The sequence below is a fragment of the Phocoena sinus genome, chromosome 2 (genome assembly GCF_008692025.1).
Source record: "Phocoena sinus isolate mPhoSin1 chromosome 2, mPhoSin1.pri, whole genome shotgun sequence".
Taxonomy (NCBI): Eukaryota; Metazoa; Chordata; class Mammalia; order Artiodactyla; family Phocoenidae; genus Phocoena; species Phocoena sinus.
Genome location: NC_045764.1, coordinates 129,436,463 through 129,455,033, shown reverse-complemented (window position 1 = coordinate 129,455,033; position 18,571 = coordinate 129,436,463). Strand labels below are relative to the sequence as shown.

Here is an 18,571-nt window from a genome sequence, read left to right as displayed (position 1 = left end):
AAATCACTTTGCTCTACACTTGAAACCAACACAACATTGTAAATCAACAATACTTCAAATTTTTAAAAAAGCCACATGTAGACACAGTGGAGGGCAATTAGAGAAAGTGTTCTCAGTGGAGAGTGGAATGGACCCCTCCCTGGGGCTAAAATTAAGGCGATACAGTTAGCAGTATTTCCTCTGGCCCCTGGGCCCACAGGGGCCCCCAAATCTCACTTCCAGGTTGGAAAGTGGTGGTATCTTCTAGACCAAGGTGCTGCTAGCTAAAGAGAATGAAGTCGTGGGGACATGGAGCTGGCACCAGTTAGAGGGGAGAAGCCACAGGCACCCTGAGACTTGGTCCATCACTCTGTGCACAGAGCCGACTGCTGACCATCGGGGGTGGGGGCAGCTGGGGGCGGAGCTTCATTCTCAGGCTCACAAGACGGCTTTTAATAGTTATGCCTCTTCCTTGTCCCATTTCTCTGCAGGCATTTGCCCTGTGCTCAATCCATCAACGATCATTGCTGAGTACCTCCTGTGTCCTCAAGTGCTGTGCTACACACCGAGGAGGATTAAAGAGAGGCCTGCTCAGCTGGTGTTCTCTGCTCCCTAGAAAATGACAGTTCACCCTGAGAGACAAGATTCTCATATAAGAAGCCATTAACTCCAACGTCACCTCCTCTGGCTGGCGATCCACCTCTGCCCTCCTCCCCTCGGCTTCCTGTGTCCTAGAACTTCTCACCGTGACTGATAACTACTGTCTACTTGCATACTTCCTCCACTAAACCAGGAGCTCCACAAAGGCAGGGCCCATGGTGTCCACCTTAGCACAATGCCTCAGACTCAGTCAAATACTAGATTTTTTGGTGCCGATGACAAGGGCAACAGCATTTGAGCGAGGAAAGAGATGAGAATTCCCTGAAGGCATTCACAGACAGCGTGGAATTCAGACTGGGCTTGAAACCTAGCGAGATTTGTTTACCTGAGGAGCTGAGTAATGGCACTCCCGAGGGGGTAATGTCATAGGCAAAGGCATGGAGGTAGGGTTGAAGATCTTACATTTACAGGAGACAGGATGAATCAGAGGAGAGTTTAGAAAACAAAGTAGGACTAGTCGGGTGGATTTGCCTCCCCAGGGCCTTGCCAGCCAGGAAGCTGCGTGTGGACCTGATGGGTTGATAAGAGCTCCGTGAGGCAGATTACTCTGGGTGGCTGCATGTGGGGAGGTCTGAGTTACATCAATGAGTCAGGCAGGATGTGGTTGGCACCAGTTATGTTTGCCTTTAACCTTCAATCTCTGATCCTCTAGTACAAGTACTTCAATCTCCTTGGAACCACTGTTCTGCCTGTGTGGCAGAGTGATCTCTATGGCCAGGTTCAGGGATGGGTGGGCACATGAACCAGATCCAGCCAATAAGAGTCTTAGGAAGTGTTTCGGGGATACAGCCAGGGACTTTTGCTGGAGCTGCCATTATCTTTCTTCTGTGATGGCTAAACTGGTGGGATGTAAGCCTGGAGCTGCAGATACCATCCTGATGCTGCAGGGGAAGAGTCTGTCTGAGAATTAAACCAGCACAAAAGAAAGTAGAGCCAAGGAAATGAGAGAGACATCTGATGACATCATCTGAGCACCTGGATCCAGCTGAGGCTGAATTGGGATCTGTTTCTGAGCTCTTCGGTTATTAGTCAGTTTCAGCTAGATTTCTGCCACTTGCATCCAGAGGACTCCTGATTAATGAATGCTCAGGGGTAAGTGGCACGACTTAGAGTGGGAGGAGATGAGAGACTGGCTACACCAGTGGGTGGACATGAGGCATTGAGGGTCTGAACTACAGAGCCCTGGGGTAGAGAGAAAAGGCAGTGCGTCAAAAGGCAAGTTGTGCAAGCAGGGTCTAGTGATTCTTTATCACCTCTTCCTTCACGATGCACTTTACCTCTTTCATTTGGCTTAGACAACTGTGTGAGGCAAGTGAATCAGGTACACTGTCCCCATTTTATAGCATGGAGAGGTTAAAGGACTTGGCCAAGGTCACATGGAGCTCTGGGGCCTTGTTCCTGTTCTCCAGCTCATGCTGGCTGGGCTCTTGCTTGCCTACAGTATGAACTGAGGTCACCAGGCACCATCTGTCTGTCACCTTGGTGTGGAGGTACACCCCGCCTCTGGGCTTCTTTTATTATGGACATGGAGAAGCAGTAGGAGTTCTTACTGAGGAAGGCCCGGGAGCCCGTGACCCCCTTCATTAAAAATAAATTCTGCCTGAGTCTCCTGGTTCTAAATAGAAGAGAATGTAGATTTGGGGCAGAACCGAAGGGAAAGGGATTTCCCTTGGCAAATTATTTGCAATTTGTGGATTGGAGCTGACCCAGCTCCAATTCCCACGTCATTGTGCTGTGTAAAATGTTAGCAGCTTATTAAAGAACCAGAGCTGGAGGCAATCCTCCCCTGGGGGCTCAACAGAACAGGAGCAGAGTTAAAACCCACCAGCTTCCTCCTCTCTGTGCCGCACGTCTGGGAGCTGCCGAGATTCTCAGTCGCGGGTCACGTGTTCACTCCAGGGCAGCCACTTCCTGCAGCTGTGGGAATAAGAGCCAGCGTGTTGTCAATTAGTTTGTGCCTTTCGTGAGGCGTGATGAAAAGCCAGCTGTCGTAGTTCTTAAATTAGTGGTCCTCAATAGCATGCAACGGAGTGCACGGTCTTAAGCACCATTGCTAGCAATTCTGAGTTAGTGGGGGGCCCAATGTCTGCCTTTTTCATCGGCATTCCAGGTGATTCTGAAACAGGTGATGCAGGGATCACAGTCTGAGAAACAATGATGTAAGTGGACAAATGCACAAACTCCAAGTGGCCCCTTCACTGGAAGTTTAAAGATGCTTTTGTCGCAGGCACGAATCCTGGGAGATCCAGCATCTCCTTACTAACTGGCTCTGTTACTCACTGGCATAATTTGAAGGACATACAGAAGGGTATCTTGACTGAGAAATCTCCAAGAAGCTGTGAATCTAGAGTTCTAAGCCTTTATCTTCTCTAGTACTCCTTTTAAATCATGAGCAGCTTATGGAGAACAGCATGTTTTCTGTTCAATTTTTTCTTTTTGTAGAGGAGGAATCCCCGTGTGGCATACCCATGACATGTTCAAGTGTAAATGCATCTCCTGTTTCTTCACGGTCTAGCCTGCCAGAGCCTAGACTCTTCCCCATCACCTTTCTCTGTCCCCAGGCACTGTACCCAGGGAGAAAGGCTTTTAAAGAGCCTCATGTGAGATTTTCCCTCCTTAGGTGCCTCTATTAACAAACCCCTAAAGAAAATTCATGAATTCCTATTTCCTCATCCATCTTGTTATGTGTCATCATCCTTCTCAAATTAACCATAGAGTCCATGGGCGAGGTGGTCCATGGGCTTTCACAATAAAATCGACTGCATATGAAATGAATCTGAAAATTCCATTTATTAAAACAAATACATTGTCCGTGGGGGGATGAAAATGTACACATCACATTCAGGTTTTTCCGCTTTAACATTTCTGTATTTCCCTCTCTTTGAAAGATGCACTCCATAGATCTTATATAGGAAAAATGTGAACAATTCTAGGGCTGGGAAAACATTAATGTATACGTAACAATTCACCATTGCCAGGAGCAGCTAGAAGCAAATAGTAAAAAAAAAAAGTACAAAAATCCCTTAAGACAGCATGCTTCTCAAAATATCTTTTGTAAATATGAGTATATGGAGAAATGGTTTAAAACTTTTCCTTGGTGAGCAATCTCTTTCAAATATTATTAGCAAAATTAGCCTCAGTTCAAAGTACTTATTCACACACTCTGACTTAAATAGCACTTGGTTTAAAATGGAAAGAAAAAAAAAAACAGATTTAATATTGAGGATAACACTGTTTTTTTTTCTTAATAGAGTTTGCATTCTAAATATGAACTTTATTATTACTGTTTAAAGAATTCCATGGCAGATTTTCATTACTACCCAATATATTATATATGTAAATTTGGGCCTTGAATAATTAAGCTAAGTTTTCCTATTAGTATACCCCTTAAGATAAAATTATGCTGGTGAAAATGATTGTTAAATTTCTAAAAGAATTAAAACTCTTTAGAGGCATAAGTAATCAAAAGATTAGTTCCCCCTTAACAAGTAAAAATACCACTAAATCAAAACTCATAGAAAAACTCTGGGATTATAATTCCCTTCTGTAGCACATGAAATTATGAAAAAGTCAAACATTTTTCTTAAGTTTAATTTCAGATGGGCTGTGTATCTTCTGCCTTCTTTCTCCTTTGATAAACAAGGTCACATGAAGTTTGGAACTTCCTTAACTTTTAATTACCAGAGCTGTATTCCTAAAAGTTTTAATTCCATTTTAATTGCTCCAAAGACCTAGCTTTACATGAAAATATAGAGTCCTTCTGAGAAAAGTAAATGGTGTGGATTATGAAAAGCATCAGGGTCTTATAATGACGCCTTAATCACCACCAAAGAGCGCTTTATTCACAGTTGTTTTTATGTGACCACATATTCAATTCATATTTCTGCTCATTTAAAAAATGTGGTTGGGTTTTAGCTGATTCCACAGTATTACTAAGCCAATGGTACAATACTGTAGTTTAATAAATACTCTGCCAAGGTTTTTCCCCTCTAAACCTTCTTCAGTGTCCCACTGACTGTAGCAAAATCCCAAGGTTTGAACAGAAGTATCTGGTTATAGGAGTGCATTCATACACTTCACAATGTCTTAATATTCTCCTCCCCCTCCCCAGGCATGAGTTTTAACTGGATGTATTTATTCTTTTACCATCATGCCCATACAAGGAGCTAAGGAGAATGTTTATCAAGTCTGTTTCAAGATCTGTCCTTGGCATATTACATCTTTTTATCTTCTTTTTTCCCTTCCTTTCCATCTTTTTTTTTTTAGTGGGAGGCAGAGAATGGAAAGAGAATAAAATTAATTCAGAAATGGTCTTTCGGGATTTCAAAGCAAATAAGGAATTGTAAGAGAGCCCACACCTGCCTGGGAATGACACAGAAAAAAATGAGACAGACTTCCAGACCTCCCATTACTGGTGGAGCCACAAAGAAAAATCACTTTCAACATCATTTCTTGGGAAGAGAGAGCCCGAGCTGCAAGGAAGTTTGTAAATAAGACTCTAACAAACAAAGCAGAGAACAAATACAAAGAAAAGATTCTATTGAAAATTTTGGTGGGTAAAAAACAAAGGTCATTTCAGGGGCAAAAAGAGCCAGAACCCTTTCTGGTGGAGCTGCTGGGGGCAGCAGCTGCCCTCTTCTCCCTAGCCCGTGAGCAGCCAGGTTCTGAGAGTGGGTCTGGTCTGGAGTTGTGGGTTTATTTCTCCTGATACTTAAACAAACAAGGGCCACGTCTTTTCTTGTTAAGAACAGCACAGAAAGGCTTCTTTCAATCTAGAGTTTCTGTGATTCAGGGAAAAAGGGAATTTGCTCTGACTCTTCGATTAAAGCACTTCCCAACTGAGGGTGAATCCTTGCCTCTGTCACTTGGCCCTCCCTGTCCTGCCCTGGGTCCTGGATCAAATCAAAATGCTTTGGATTCTGGAAAATATGTTGAAGAGGTGTGGATACCACTGTTAACTAGGAGGTATTTTAGGCATGGCTAAGGCTCAATTTTCAAGATACTGAGTTTTTTCCTCCCCAGCTTCCTTTCTCTTTCATTCTTTTTCTAAACTTTATAGTAAAACTTTTTCTTTACTTTATAGTAAAACTGAATGGATGTAACATGGGGACATTTTCATGCAGTATTACTCAAAAATTGTCACAAATATATGAAAGCACCAGTCACAACACATGATTTACTTTTACTTGCAGAATCAAAGCTATCATGTACAAATGTTAGGAACAGTGATAAAAGAATACAGACAACCGGCATTTGTTGTTGTTGTTATTACCATGAGGATAAACCACGGGGAACATCTCCTTAAACCCTTTGGGCGCTCATCCTTTGAGTTCAATCTCACAGACAAATCCAGCCTTATCTCTTTACTACTCTAATGGGGAAGGGTGGAAGGAGGGGTAGGGGAGAAGGGAAAAAGAAAAAGAAAGGCACAAAGACGAAACATCAACGCCATTAAACCGAACCGCACCTACACTGGACGACTCAGCTCGTCAAAGGGTATTCTAAAGGCAATATTCATTCCAAGAAGGTCATACATATCTGAGCTCAGTACAGCTGTCTGTTTTATTTTTTAAATATGAAGCAGAAACATAAGGTTTGGGAGGGATAGCAGGAAAGAAATGACACCGATTTTATCTTTACATACTCCCCTCCTCCAGGCAATTCTGCAGACATCAGATCTCTTAACTCAGGGTGTGGATCAGCTCTCATTCTCATAAAGGGGACCAGTTCTTTAAACATGCATAGCCTGGAGTCTCCAGGATGGTTCTCCTCCCTCTCTTTAAATGCTGTGGACTAGAAAGGCGCCCACTTTGCTAAAAACTCTACATCAGTGTCCCTGGAGCCCCGAGGCTCCTCAGGTTCCTCTTGAAGACTTAAAGGATAGCACAGAAAAACTTCTTCTCCCTAAATGGGTTCTCTGAAGCCGGAACAGGCGTCAGGAGGGGATCTTCCTTGGCATGCGCTTCACAGTAGGCCATCAAGTCTGCAGCTGCCTTGGACACCTGGAAAAGACGACAAAAACAACCAAAACTTGAGATGGGGCGTCGACGAAGGCATCGATGCAGGCGCAACGAGTCAAGGCTAAGGCCTGGGTGTCCAAACTGCCTGGGTTCAAGTGAAGCAAGATACTCATGTCGCATAAGCCTCTGTTTCCTCATCTGCGAAGAAGGGAGCTGATGATCTTGACCTTACAGGATTGTTACAAGCAGGTCCGGGATTAGGGTGAGGTGAGGCTCTGAGGGTACAACACTGAAGGAGGCGTTCAGGGTCATGCAAATGTCAACCTTGTATTTGTCCAGCCCTGAGAGTGGGTGTCTCCTCAAATTCTGTGCCCCAGGTAGGTTGCTTCCCTCATCCTAGTCCCAGCCCTGGCTGCAAGGATTAAGTGAGGTAATTCACATAAATCACTTAGTGCCTGGAACATAGGAAGATTTCCACATAGGCTGGCCATCATTATCATTCTGTAGTTGTGTCTCTCTGCTTCAGAAACTGTGCTAGGGATGCCTAAAGCCATGTTGATTTCCTTTTTTAACAAACACATCAGAGATATTATATACTTATACATACACACATAACCTTATACGTTATGCATTTTTATATTTTATATGTATTATGTACGATAAGATATTAATATGCTATAATTTATTACACATTATATATATTCCTTCAATCAAGCATTGCACCTTTTAGGGAGTCCCACTGGGAGGCTGGTCAGTGATCTCATCTCAGCGATGCTGTTGTTTCATAACACTTCTCACAACGCTTCTGTAGCTCCTTGTTGGGAGTCATCTGGAGTACCTTCCTTTGATCAGCTTTGACAGTGGCAAATTTTCACTACTTGAGAGGGGATTTAATTTGGGGTAGTAAACTAAAAGTTATTCGTAACCACATCTGGAGACTAGGTGGATAATGATCCATCTGGGGGATGCCACTGGGGGTCAAAAATCATAAAGTCAAGAGTCAACTTCTTACGTGACCTCATACGTTTGCTCTGGAAGTCACTCCAAACATTTTCCACATCATTGTACTACTAAAATAGCCTCTCAAAGTGACTACTGAAAGGATAATCCTCTGTAAGAGTGAGGAGATTGCAGTATTTCTGAAAAGATTCACTGCCCCTCCTATATGTGGGTTATACATACCCATACAATGGCATCAGACTTGCTCTGGCCAATGAGACATGAGTAGAAGTGATGTGAGTCACTTTGGGGCAGAAGCTTCAAGAACCAATGCATAGTTTGCCTCTGCCGTTTTGTCTAACTGAAATAATTTACTGTAAACCACCTTAACTGATTCAGAGGTTTTAGTAAAACATGGTGGCCATACTCTTGATTTGTTCCTTGTCCCAGGATTGAGTTGATTAGAACTTTGTCACTTAAAGGCTTTTCAATATTATAGCTTACAGGTTGGAAATGAGAATCAATTTCATCTTCTAATCCCATAAATCTTTGAATTTGGACTCTATCTTCCATTTTTCTCAGACCAGATAGAGGCAATATTCCAAGTAGAGGTTGCTTGAAGGTAACATGGTGTGGAGTGGCAGCTATCTGTGATGACATGTGGGTGAGAAGAAGAATGAAAAGTATATCTTTGCTATTGTAGCCTCTAAGAATCAGAGGAGAGAGCCTTTTGTTACTGCAACAAAACCGAGTCTATGCTGACTGATATAAACAGGTATAGGTACTGATATGTGTGTTAGTTTCCTCTTTCTGGCTAAACAAAACCCAATCTAGGTGGCTTAAAATAACAGTAATTTATTCCCTCAGTCAGTGCTAGAGGCTAGAAGGTTGAGATCAAAGTGTCCGCAGGCTTGGTCCCTACTGGAGGCTCTGATGGAGAAGCATCTGTTCCATGCTTCTCAATCAGTGTCTGGTGGTCGCTGGCACTTGGAGTACCTTGGCTTGTAGATGCATCATTCCACTTTCTGCCTCCACCTTCACATGGTATTCTCTCCTGTGTGTCTCTGTCCTCGCATGGCATTCTTCTCTTTGCCTATGTCCAAATATCCTACCCACCAGTCATCAGATTAGGCCCACCCTAGTCCAGTATGACCTCAACTTAACTTGATTACATCTACAAACACCCTACTTCCAAATAAGATCATATTCTAAGGTTCTAGGTGGGCATCAATTTTAGGGGATGCTCTTCAACCCAGTATAGCATATTTGTGTAAAAGTCAGTCTCACTATTTTTAAATTGTAAATAATTTTTTATTTATCTTTATTCCAGCTCCACTGAGATATAATTCACATATAATGTTGTGTGAGTTTAAGGTATACAGTGTAATCATTTGATACACTTCTATATTGTGAAATGATTACCACAGTATGGTCAGTTAACACCCCTAACACATCACATATTTACCTTTTTCTTTAATTGTGGTGAGAACATTTAAGAGTCACTTTCTTAGCAACTTCAAGTATGTAATTCAGTCTTGTTAACTACAGTCACCACATTGTACATTAGCTCCCCAGAACTTATTCTTCTTATAACTGGAAGTTTGTATCCTTTGACTGACATCTCCCCATATCCCTCACCACCCCCAGCCCCTGACAACCACCATTCTACTCTGTTTCTCTGAGTTCAGGTTTTTTAGATTCCACATATAAGTGACGGTATTCATCTTTCTCTGTCTGACGTGTCTCACTAACATAATGCCCTCCGAGTCCACCCAAATGGCAGAATATCCTTCTTTCTCATGGCTGAATAATACTCCACTGTAAATATATAATACATGATACATCTTCTTTCTTTATTCATCTGCAGATGGACTTAGGCTGTTTCCATGACTTGGCTATTGTGAATAGGGCTGCCATGAATATGCAAGTGCAGACACCTCTTTGAGATGTTGATTGGATATATATATATATATCAGAAGTAGGATTGCTAGATCCTATGATAGTTCTATTTTTAATTTTTTGAGGAACCTCTGTACTGTTTTCCATAGTGGCTGTACCAATTTATGTTCCCATCAGTAGTACACAAGGGTTCCCTTTTCTCTACATCCTTGCCAACACTTGTTATTGCTCGTCTTTTTTGGTAATAGCCATTCTAACAAGTGTAAAGTGATATCTCATTGTGGTTTTAATTTGTGCTTCCCTGATTAGTGGTATTGAGCATCGTTTCACACATTCATTGGACATTTATATCTTCTTTGGAATAATGTCTATTCAGTTCCTCTGCCCATTTTTTTTTTTTTTTTTTGGTGGTACACGGGCCTCCCACTGTTGTGGCCTCTCCCATCGCAGAGCATAGGCTCCAGATGCACAGGCTCAGCGGCCATGGCTCATGGGCCCAGCCGCTCTGCGGCATGTGGGATCTTCCCAGACCAGGGCATGAACCCGTGTCCCCTGCATCGGCAGGAGGACTCTCAACCACTGTGCCAACAGGGAAGCCCTGTCCATTTTTAAATCAGATTGCTTGTTTGCTATTAAGTTGTATGAATTCTTTACATTAACCCTTTATCAGATACAAGGTTTGACATTTTTCTCCCATTCCATAGTTTGCTTTTTCATTTTGTTGGCTCTTTCTTTTAATGTGTGGAAGCTTTTTAGTTTCATGTAGTTGCACTTATTTATTTTTGCTTTTCTTGCATGTACTTTTGGTGTCATATCCAAGAAATCATTGCCAAGATCAACGTCAAGGAACTTACCCTCTCTATGTTTTCTTCTAGGAGTTTAACAGTTTTAGATCTTATATTGAAGTCTTTGATCCATTTTGAGTTAACTTTTGTGAGTAGGATAAGGCAGGGGTCCAGTTTCACTTTGTTGCATGTGATTATCCATTTTTCCCAACACCACTATTGAAGAGACTATCATTTTTCCATCAAGCACTCTGGTTCCTTTGTCAAATATTAGTTGATGGTACATGCTAGGGTTTATTTCTGGGTTCTTGATTCTGTTTCATTGTTTCATGTGTCTATTTTTTATGCCATACTGATTTTATTACTATAGCTTTGTAATATAGTTTGAAAACAGGGAGTGTAATGCCTCCAGCCTTGTGCCTCTTTCTCAGACTTGCTTTGGCTATTTGGAGTCTTTTGTGGTTCCACATGAATTTTTATGATTTATTTTTTTATTTCTGTGAAAACTTCCATTGGAATTTTGATAGAGATTGCATTGAATCTATAGATGGCTTTGGGTAATATGGACATTTTACAGATGTAAAGAAGAAACGTATGGACACCAAAGGGGGAAAGCCATGGGGGGGGGGGGTGGTTGTGGTGCGATGAACTGGGCAATTGGGATTGACACGTATACACTGATGTGTATAAAATTGATGACTAATAAGAACCTGCTGTATAAAAAAATAAATAAAATAAAATTCAAAAATTAAAAATTAATTCTTCTGACCCATGAACACAGGATATCTTTTCATTTATTTATGTCTTAATTTCTTTCATCAGAGTCTTATAATTTTTAGTGTAGAGGTCTTTCAACTCCTTGAGGAAATTTATTCCTAAGTATTTTATTTTTGAAGCTATTGTGAATGGGATTTTCTTTATTTCTTTTTCAGTTATTTCATTGTTAGTGTACAGAAACACAATTGATTTTTGTACGTTGATTTTTTATCCGGCTACTTTACTGAGTTCATTGATTAGCTCTAACAGGATTTTGTGGGGTTTTTTGGTGAAATTTTTGGGGTTTTCTCTATATAAGATCATCATCTACAAACAGAGACAATTTTACTTTTTTTGTTTCTATTTAAATATCTTTTATTTTTTCTTCCCTGATTGTTCTGGCTAGGACTTCCAGTACTATGTTAAATAGAGTCATGAGAGTGGGTAACCTTGTCCTATTTCTGATCTTACAGGAAAAACTTTTAATCTTTTACCATTGAGTATGATGTCAGCTGTGGGCTTGATATATATATGGACTTTATTATGTTGAAGTACATTCCTTCTATACCCAATTTGTTGAGAGTTTTTATCATGAAAGGGTGTTGTATTTTGTTAAATTTTCTTTCTGCATCTAAATGAGATGATCACATGATTTTTATCTTTCATTCTATTAATGTGATGTATCACATTTATTGACATGCATACATTGCACTATCCTTGTATCACAGGAATAAATCCCACTCGTTTGTGGTATATGATCCTTTTAATGTGCTGTTGAATTCGGTTTGCTAATATTTTGTTGAGAATTTTAGCATTCATATTCATCAGGGATATTGGTTTTCAGTTTTCTTTTCTTGTAATGTCCTTATCTGGCTTTGGTATCAGGGTAGTGCTAGCTTTTAAAATAGTTTGTAAGTGTTCCCTACTCTTCAATTTTTTGGAAGAATTTGAGAAGAACTGGCATTAATTTTTTAAATGTTTGGTAGAATTCACCAGGAAAGCCATCTGGTCCTGAGATTTTCTTTATTGGGAAATTTTTGATTACTGATTCAATTCCTTACTAGTAATTAGTCTGTTCAGATTTTCTATTTCTTTCTTTTTTTAAAATAATTTTAGTTATTTATTTTTTATTTTTGGCTGCATTGGGTCTTCATCGCTGTGTGTGGGCTTCCTCTAGTTGTGGAGAGTGGGAGCTGCACTTCATTGTGGTGCACGGACTTCTCACTGTGGTGGCTTCTCTTTGTTGCAGAGCATGGGCTCTAGGCACATGGGCTTCAATAGTTGTGGCTCATGGGCTCTAGAGCACAGGCTCAGCAGTTGTGGCGCACGGGATTAGTTGCTCTGTGGCATGTGGGATCTTCCCAGATCAGGGCTTGAACCCATGTCTCCTGCATTAGCAGGTGGATTCTTAACCACTGCACCACCAGGGAAGTCCCCAGATATTTTATTTCTTAATGATTCAGTCTTGGTAGGTTATATATTTGTAAAAACTTATCCATGTCTTTTAGGTTATCCAATTTGTTGCATGTGATTGTTCATAAGTAGTCTCAGGATCCTTTGTATTTCTGTGATATCAGTTGTAATGTCTGTTCTTTCATTTCCAATTTTACTTATTCGAGTCTTTTCTTTCTTTCTTAGCCTAGCTAAAGGTTTGTCAATTTTGTTCCATCTTTTCAAAAAACACAGCCCTTACGTTTGCTGATTTTTTCTGTTGTTTTTCTGGTCTCTATTTCATTTATTTCTGCTCTTTGTGTTTGCTTCCTTCTGGTAATTTTGTGCTTAAGCTATTTTTTTCTAGTTCCTTGAGGTATACAGTTAGGTTGTTTATTTGAAATCATTTTTAGTTTTTTCTTAATGTAGGTGTTTATCACTATAAACTTCCCTCTTAGAACTGCTTTTGCTGCATCCCATACATTTTGGTATGTTTTGTTTCCTCTTTTTGTTTGTTTCAAGATTTAAAAAAATTATTTTTTGTATTTCTTCTTTGATCCATTGCTGATTATTCACAAGTGTGTTGTTTAATTTCTGCATATTGGTGAACTTCTCAGTTTTACTCCTGTTATTGATTTCTAGTTTCATACAATTGTGATTAGAAAAGATTTTTGGTATGATTTCAAGCTTCTTAAATTTGCCAAGACTTGTTTTATGACCTATCATTTGACCTATCCTAGAGAATGTTCCATGTGCACTTAAGAAGAATGTATATTCTGTGGCTGTTGGATGAGATGTTCTGTATATGTTTGTTAGGTTAACTTGGTCTAAAGTATAGTTCAAGTTCAACATTTCCATATTGATTTTCTGTCTGGATGATCTATCCATTGTTGAAAGTGAGGTATTAAAGTTCCCAGCTATGACTGTATTGTCTATTTCTCCCTTTAGGTCTGTTAATATTTGCTTAATGGTACTAATGGTTAATATTTGCTAAATAGGTACTCTGATTTTGGGTGTGTATATATTTATGATTATTGTAACCTTTTAATAAATTAACCTAGTTATTATATAATGACTTTCTTTGTCTCTTGTTACAAGTTTTGACTTAAATTCTCACTCTTTAATAGGTATTACATTGCTTATAAAAATATTTTTATTGTGTTTCTATTTTGTTCCAGACATTAAGTTTTCTTTATTGATCTACAAAATAATCCGGAGGTAGGAACTATTATCCTCCTTTTTTTTTTTTTTTTTTTTGCGGTATGAGGGCCTCTCACTGCTGTGGCGTCTCCAGCCACGGAGCACAGGCTCCGGACGCGCAGACTCAGCAGCCATTGCTCATGGGCCCATATGCTCCGAGGCATGCAGGATCCTCCCGGACTGGGGCACGAACCCATGTCCCCTGCATTGGCAGGCGGACTCTCAACTACTGCGCCACCAGGGAAGCCCTATCCTCCTTTTATAGATGAAAAATTTAGGCTAAGTACATTGCATGAGTGGTTCAATGTCATATAGCAAAGTACACAGCAGAAGAAGAACTTGAATGTTAATGTTTTGCCATTAAGCCACAGCCATCTACATACAAACTACTCAAATGCAGGGGTAGTTCCAAAGGTTGATTGAAATTTTTTGTGCATCTTTATGAAATGGTATTATGACAGAACAAAAGGAAACAGCCTGTTCTTGTCTTAGCTCCTGTAAATGAAAGCAAAGAACAGACTTTCAGAATCTCAATTACCTCTTTTTTGTTTTGTTTTGTTTTTAATTGTTTGAGCTGTAGTCATTATTAAGCCAAATGGGAGCTTAGCTGCAAGCAGCAGAGACTGGACAATAGTAATATGTAAAACTTAATTGTTAACAAGAGATCCAACAGTATCCCTACTCATCTGCAATGCTCACATACAAATATGTGGCAGAAACTCTCAAAATCTTTTTATGGTACAGGAAGTACTATACTGGGCAAAATTTAATAGCTTAGAGTTGCTCATATCTTGTATTTGAACACTTGACTCTGAACAATTTCCTTCTAAAAATATATCATGTGTTTTATCATGTTTCCTCAACTAGATTGCAATCTCCTGTGGGTGATGGTCCAATACAATGTCAGAATCCTCGCAGTAATTAGAACAATTGCTAATATTTATCTGCCCTTGCTACATGTCAGAACTGTGCTAACCACTTTACATACAGTATTTTATTTAATCCTTACAACAACATTATGGGTCACAATTATTATTATTATTAATAATAATAAATTAATATAAATAAATAAAATAAAATTAATAAATTATAAATAAATAAAATTAATAAATTATTATTATCATACTATTATTATTATCCTCATTTTTAATATGTGAAGCTGAGGCTTCATTAGAACATTTGCCCTAGTTCTCACAGCTCGTGAGTACCTGAGTCATGAGTCTCAGTGTTCTTGATTTATTCTTTATGAATGCTCTTTCTTTCGAACCCATAGCTTCATCCTTGTTCCTTACTTTTCAGTGAGTCACAGCAATAGTCTGCCTGGCAAATCTTCTTGCTTTCTAACTATCCTTGCTAACATTGTGCATACAGATTCTTTTACGTTTCACATTCCTAGGCCTAGTTCTTCCATGAAGATTTCACCAGTAACTTTAGGTAATTTCTCCCTTTTCCATCCTGTTGATTCTTCCTACAAAAATATCTCAAATTTGGGAGGTGATCAAGATGGCAGAGTAGGAGGACCTGGAACTTACCTCCCCTGACAAATACAACAAAAAAACACCTAAATGTGGAACAATTCTCACTGAAAACTAAATGGAAACTGGCAGAAAACTCCTGAACAACCAAGGCTGAAAGAAAGATGTACACGGAATTGGGTAGGAAGGGAAGAGAAGCAATCAGGTCAGGACCTGTGGCCCAGGGAGGGGACTCAGAAGAAAAGGGAGATTATAGGGGTAGAGATCCTCCCTGGGGAGTGAATGGTTCGAGCTACATATTGTAGGCTCCAGTCCTGGGGTCTGGCACAGAGAAGACAAGCCCCCTTGGCTGACTGGAGGGCTGGGGGGGACTAACACAAGGGCTGTGGGAAGCCCGGACTCTGTCTACTTGTGAGGAATGCACATACGTGCTTGATTTCTCCTGAGACAGAGTGGAGAGGGCTGACAAACTGCGTGGGTGGCTGGCTGGTTTCCCATGTCTGCCTGGTGCTCTCCAGCTTGAGGAGTGAATGCTCTAGCCCTGTTTACTTCATGTCGTAGCTCCACACTGGAGTGAGGGCTGCCATGACAGAAAGAGCTCAGCTAAGAGACACAGAGGTGGCTCAGACCTGAAGCACTGTATGGGCAGGGTGGGGGCAGCCATTACTGGCACTCACACAGGCAATGCATCAGAAGCAGCCTGGAACTCTGTGGCTGGACCACTGCAGCTTGTACCCTGTCAGACGCTGAGAGCCCAAGTGGGCCCCTCTTGCTCCAGCACTGCTCCCAAGGGTGCTGGTGCTGGGAGAGGGGAGAATTCACACTTAAAGGGAACAGAGCCAGCTCAAACCTGACCCTCAGAGCTTCTGCTCCAGCAACTTGGGACCTGCCCGCACCCCAATTAGGGCAGTAACAGCCACTGAGCAAACAGGAAGCCTTGGCTCACACCTGGCTCTGGCCCTAGCCTCTCCACCTCCAGCCCCACCTCCTACCAAGGTGATAGCTGCCAGCACACCCTGAGGAAAGACATGACTTGTGTTCACGTCAAATCCAGCTCTCCTACCAAAGCCACTGAGTACATGCAGACTGTATAGGGATGCTCCCAGAAAAATATCTCAGATTTGTCCCCTTATTGTCACCTCTCTTGCAACTACCCTGGTCTAAGCCTCCATCTTCTTTTCCCACAATTACTGAAATAACCTCTTAAATAAAAAATTCCAAGGGATATTTTATAGACTGAATGTTTTTGTTCCCCCCCCCCCCCCCAGTTCATATGTTGAAATCTAATCCCCAGTGTGATGGTGTTTGGAGTTGGGGCCTTTGTGGGGTGACTAGGTCATGAGGGTAGAGCCCTCACGAATGGAATTAGTACTCTTAAAAAAGAGACCCCAGAGAGCTCCCTTGCCCCTTTAACCATGTGAGGTCACAGAGAGAAGGTAGCCTTCTACAAATCAGGAAGCAGGCCCTTACTAAACACCACATCTACTGACACCTTGATCTTGGACTTCTAGTCTCAAAACTGTGAGAAATAAATATCTGCTGTTCATAAGCCACCTAGTGTATGGCATTCTGTTATAGTAGCTCAAATGGACTAAGACAGGATCCGTGAATAGAATGCAGGGTGTGGTCTGTTAAGTTCAATGATTAAAAAAAAATTACATCTTTATTTTCACTAACCTGAAATGGAAATCTAACATTTCTTTCCATTATAGATGTAGACAACACAATTAGCATTAACAGTTTCTGTGACTTAGTCACCAATAAAAATCAGATCTTTTCCATCACATTACAGTTACTGCAGATATCTCAACATTTATTTATGTTCTTTTGATTTATAAGTATAGACCCACTATTACATCCTATATAATCAGTTAATAAAGAAGTATATATATTTAGCTGTACCACAAATGTTTTCTGATAAACTATATTTTAATATAATTTGTTTCCTTTGTAATTTAAAAGCATTATTCTGAGAAGGAGACCATATGCTTCGGCAGACAGCCAAACAGGTCTGGGGCACAAAAGATTTTAAGAATCTCAGTTGTAAATAACTTCTCTACTTTTACAATTGTGCCAGGAGTAGCACTCTCTGTACTACAGCTAGAAAGATATTTTAAAAATATAAATTGGCTCATATCACTCCCCTATTTAAAACTTTCAAGAGCTTCCCATTGTACTTTGTGGAAAGCCAAGACATCATAAACACAGCCTGTGGGTCCTGCTTACTTTGGGCCTGCCATCTCTCCAATTTCATGTTGTAGCATTTTTTTCCTCCCACACAGGTCTCCTCTCTCTAAGTTCGTGAAAGTTCCAAGTTCTTTTCTGCCTCAGAGCTTCACATATACAATTCCCTGGAACGGTCTTCTCCCCATCTCCTCACCAGGCTGGCTCCTTCTCTTCCTTCAGGGGTGAAATAGCATTCTTTGCAGAGTCTTTACTGACTACCTCATCCAATAATGACTTTCATCATTAGTCTCTTTCAGAGCATCCCATTCTTTTCCTTCACAGAAAAAATTTATTACAATTTACAATTACAACCATTGTTTGTTTATTTGATGTTTCCCTTTTGGCATTCTGCTCTATGAAGGCAACAATCATATCTATTTTATTCACGACTGTGTCATCAGTGCCAGCACATAGGAAACACTCAAATAATTGTTGAAGAAGTTCTCAAATACAATCTTAATCAACAAATATTCCATTCACCTAATATTTACTGAGTACCTAATTGCCAGTCACAGTTCTGGGGGATTGGCATAATCAGGGAACAAAATAAACAAAGCTTCCTGTCCTTGTGGAACTTATGCAGTATTCTAGACTTCCAATTCTGATGATGATGGAGGAACAGCAACCAATTAAACCCTCCTGCTTTAACTTAAAAACTGAAAAAAAAAATATGTGAACAAATGTTTTTTAAATAGTAGAGAACAGGCAGCAGAGGACAGTGATCTCTGAGAGAAGGGAGGCAAGAAAAGCCCCAAGAATGTTTCAGCAGTACTGCTTGAAAATGGTTTCTAGGCCACAGCACAGGGAGGAGCTCCCAAACAGATTTCATGAACCTCCTTGAGTTGAGGAGAGAGTGACAGAGAAGAAAGAGCTACACACTTACACAAACAAAGAGAGAGAGAGAGAGAGAGAGAGAGAGAGAGAGCAATCTGGAGGCCTCCAGAGGATTCCTTTTGAGTCTTTAGCTAATTACTGATCAGCACATATGTGGGAGAAAACTTCTTGAGGCTGTGCAAAGAATCTCAGAAAGGATCAAGTGAAACAATCCCTGGTGATCACACAGGGCTAGAATAGTTTGTGTTTCTACTGGCTAGAGTACATAGATCTCATAACACATAGAGAATTAAGTAGAGTCTTAAAAAGGGTGTGTTGAGTAGTGGTGCCAAGTAGGCCTTGGTTAAAGGCTGTTGTGGACCCACCTATCAAAGTTTAAAAGTAAGCCTTGAATAGGTCAAAATGTTTCCAAATAACTTAATTGGAC

At 40.5% G+C, this 18,571-nt stretch overlaps 1 protein-coding gene across 3 annotated transcripts in view; it reads right to left on the bottom strand.

Moving 5' to 3' along the window:
• Window positions 1-3,405: 3,405 nt before the first annotated feature.
• The window catches only part of GNG2 (G protein subunit gamma 2), a 139,082-nt gene continuing 123,916 nt past the window's right edge, over window positions 3,406-18,571 (bottom strand). For all 3 annotated transcript variants that reach the window (XM_032622352.1, XM_032622353.1, XM_032622351.1), the window contains one exon: window positions 3,406-6,641. In XM_032622352.1, the coding sequence (XP_032478243.1) occupies window positions 6,513-6,641 (129 nt within the window). In that variant the 3' untranslated portion in view covers window positions 3,406-6,512. The remainder of the gene's footprint in view (window positions 6,642-18,571) is intronic.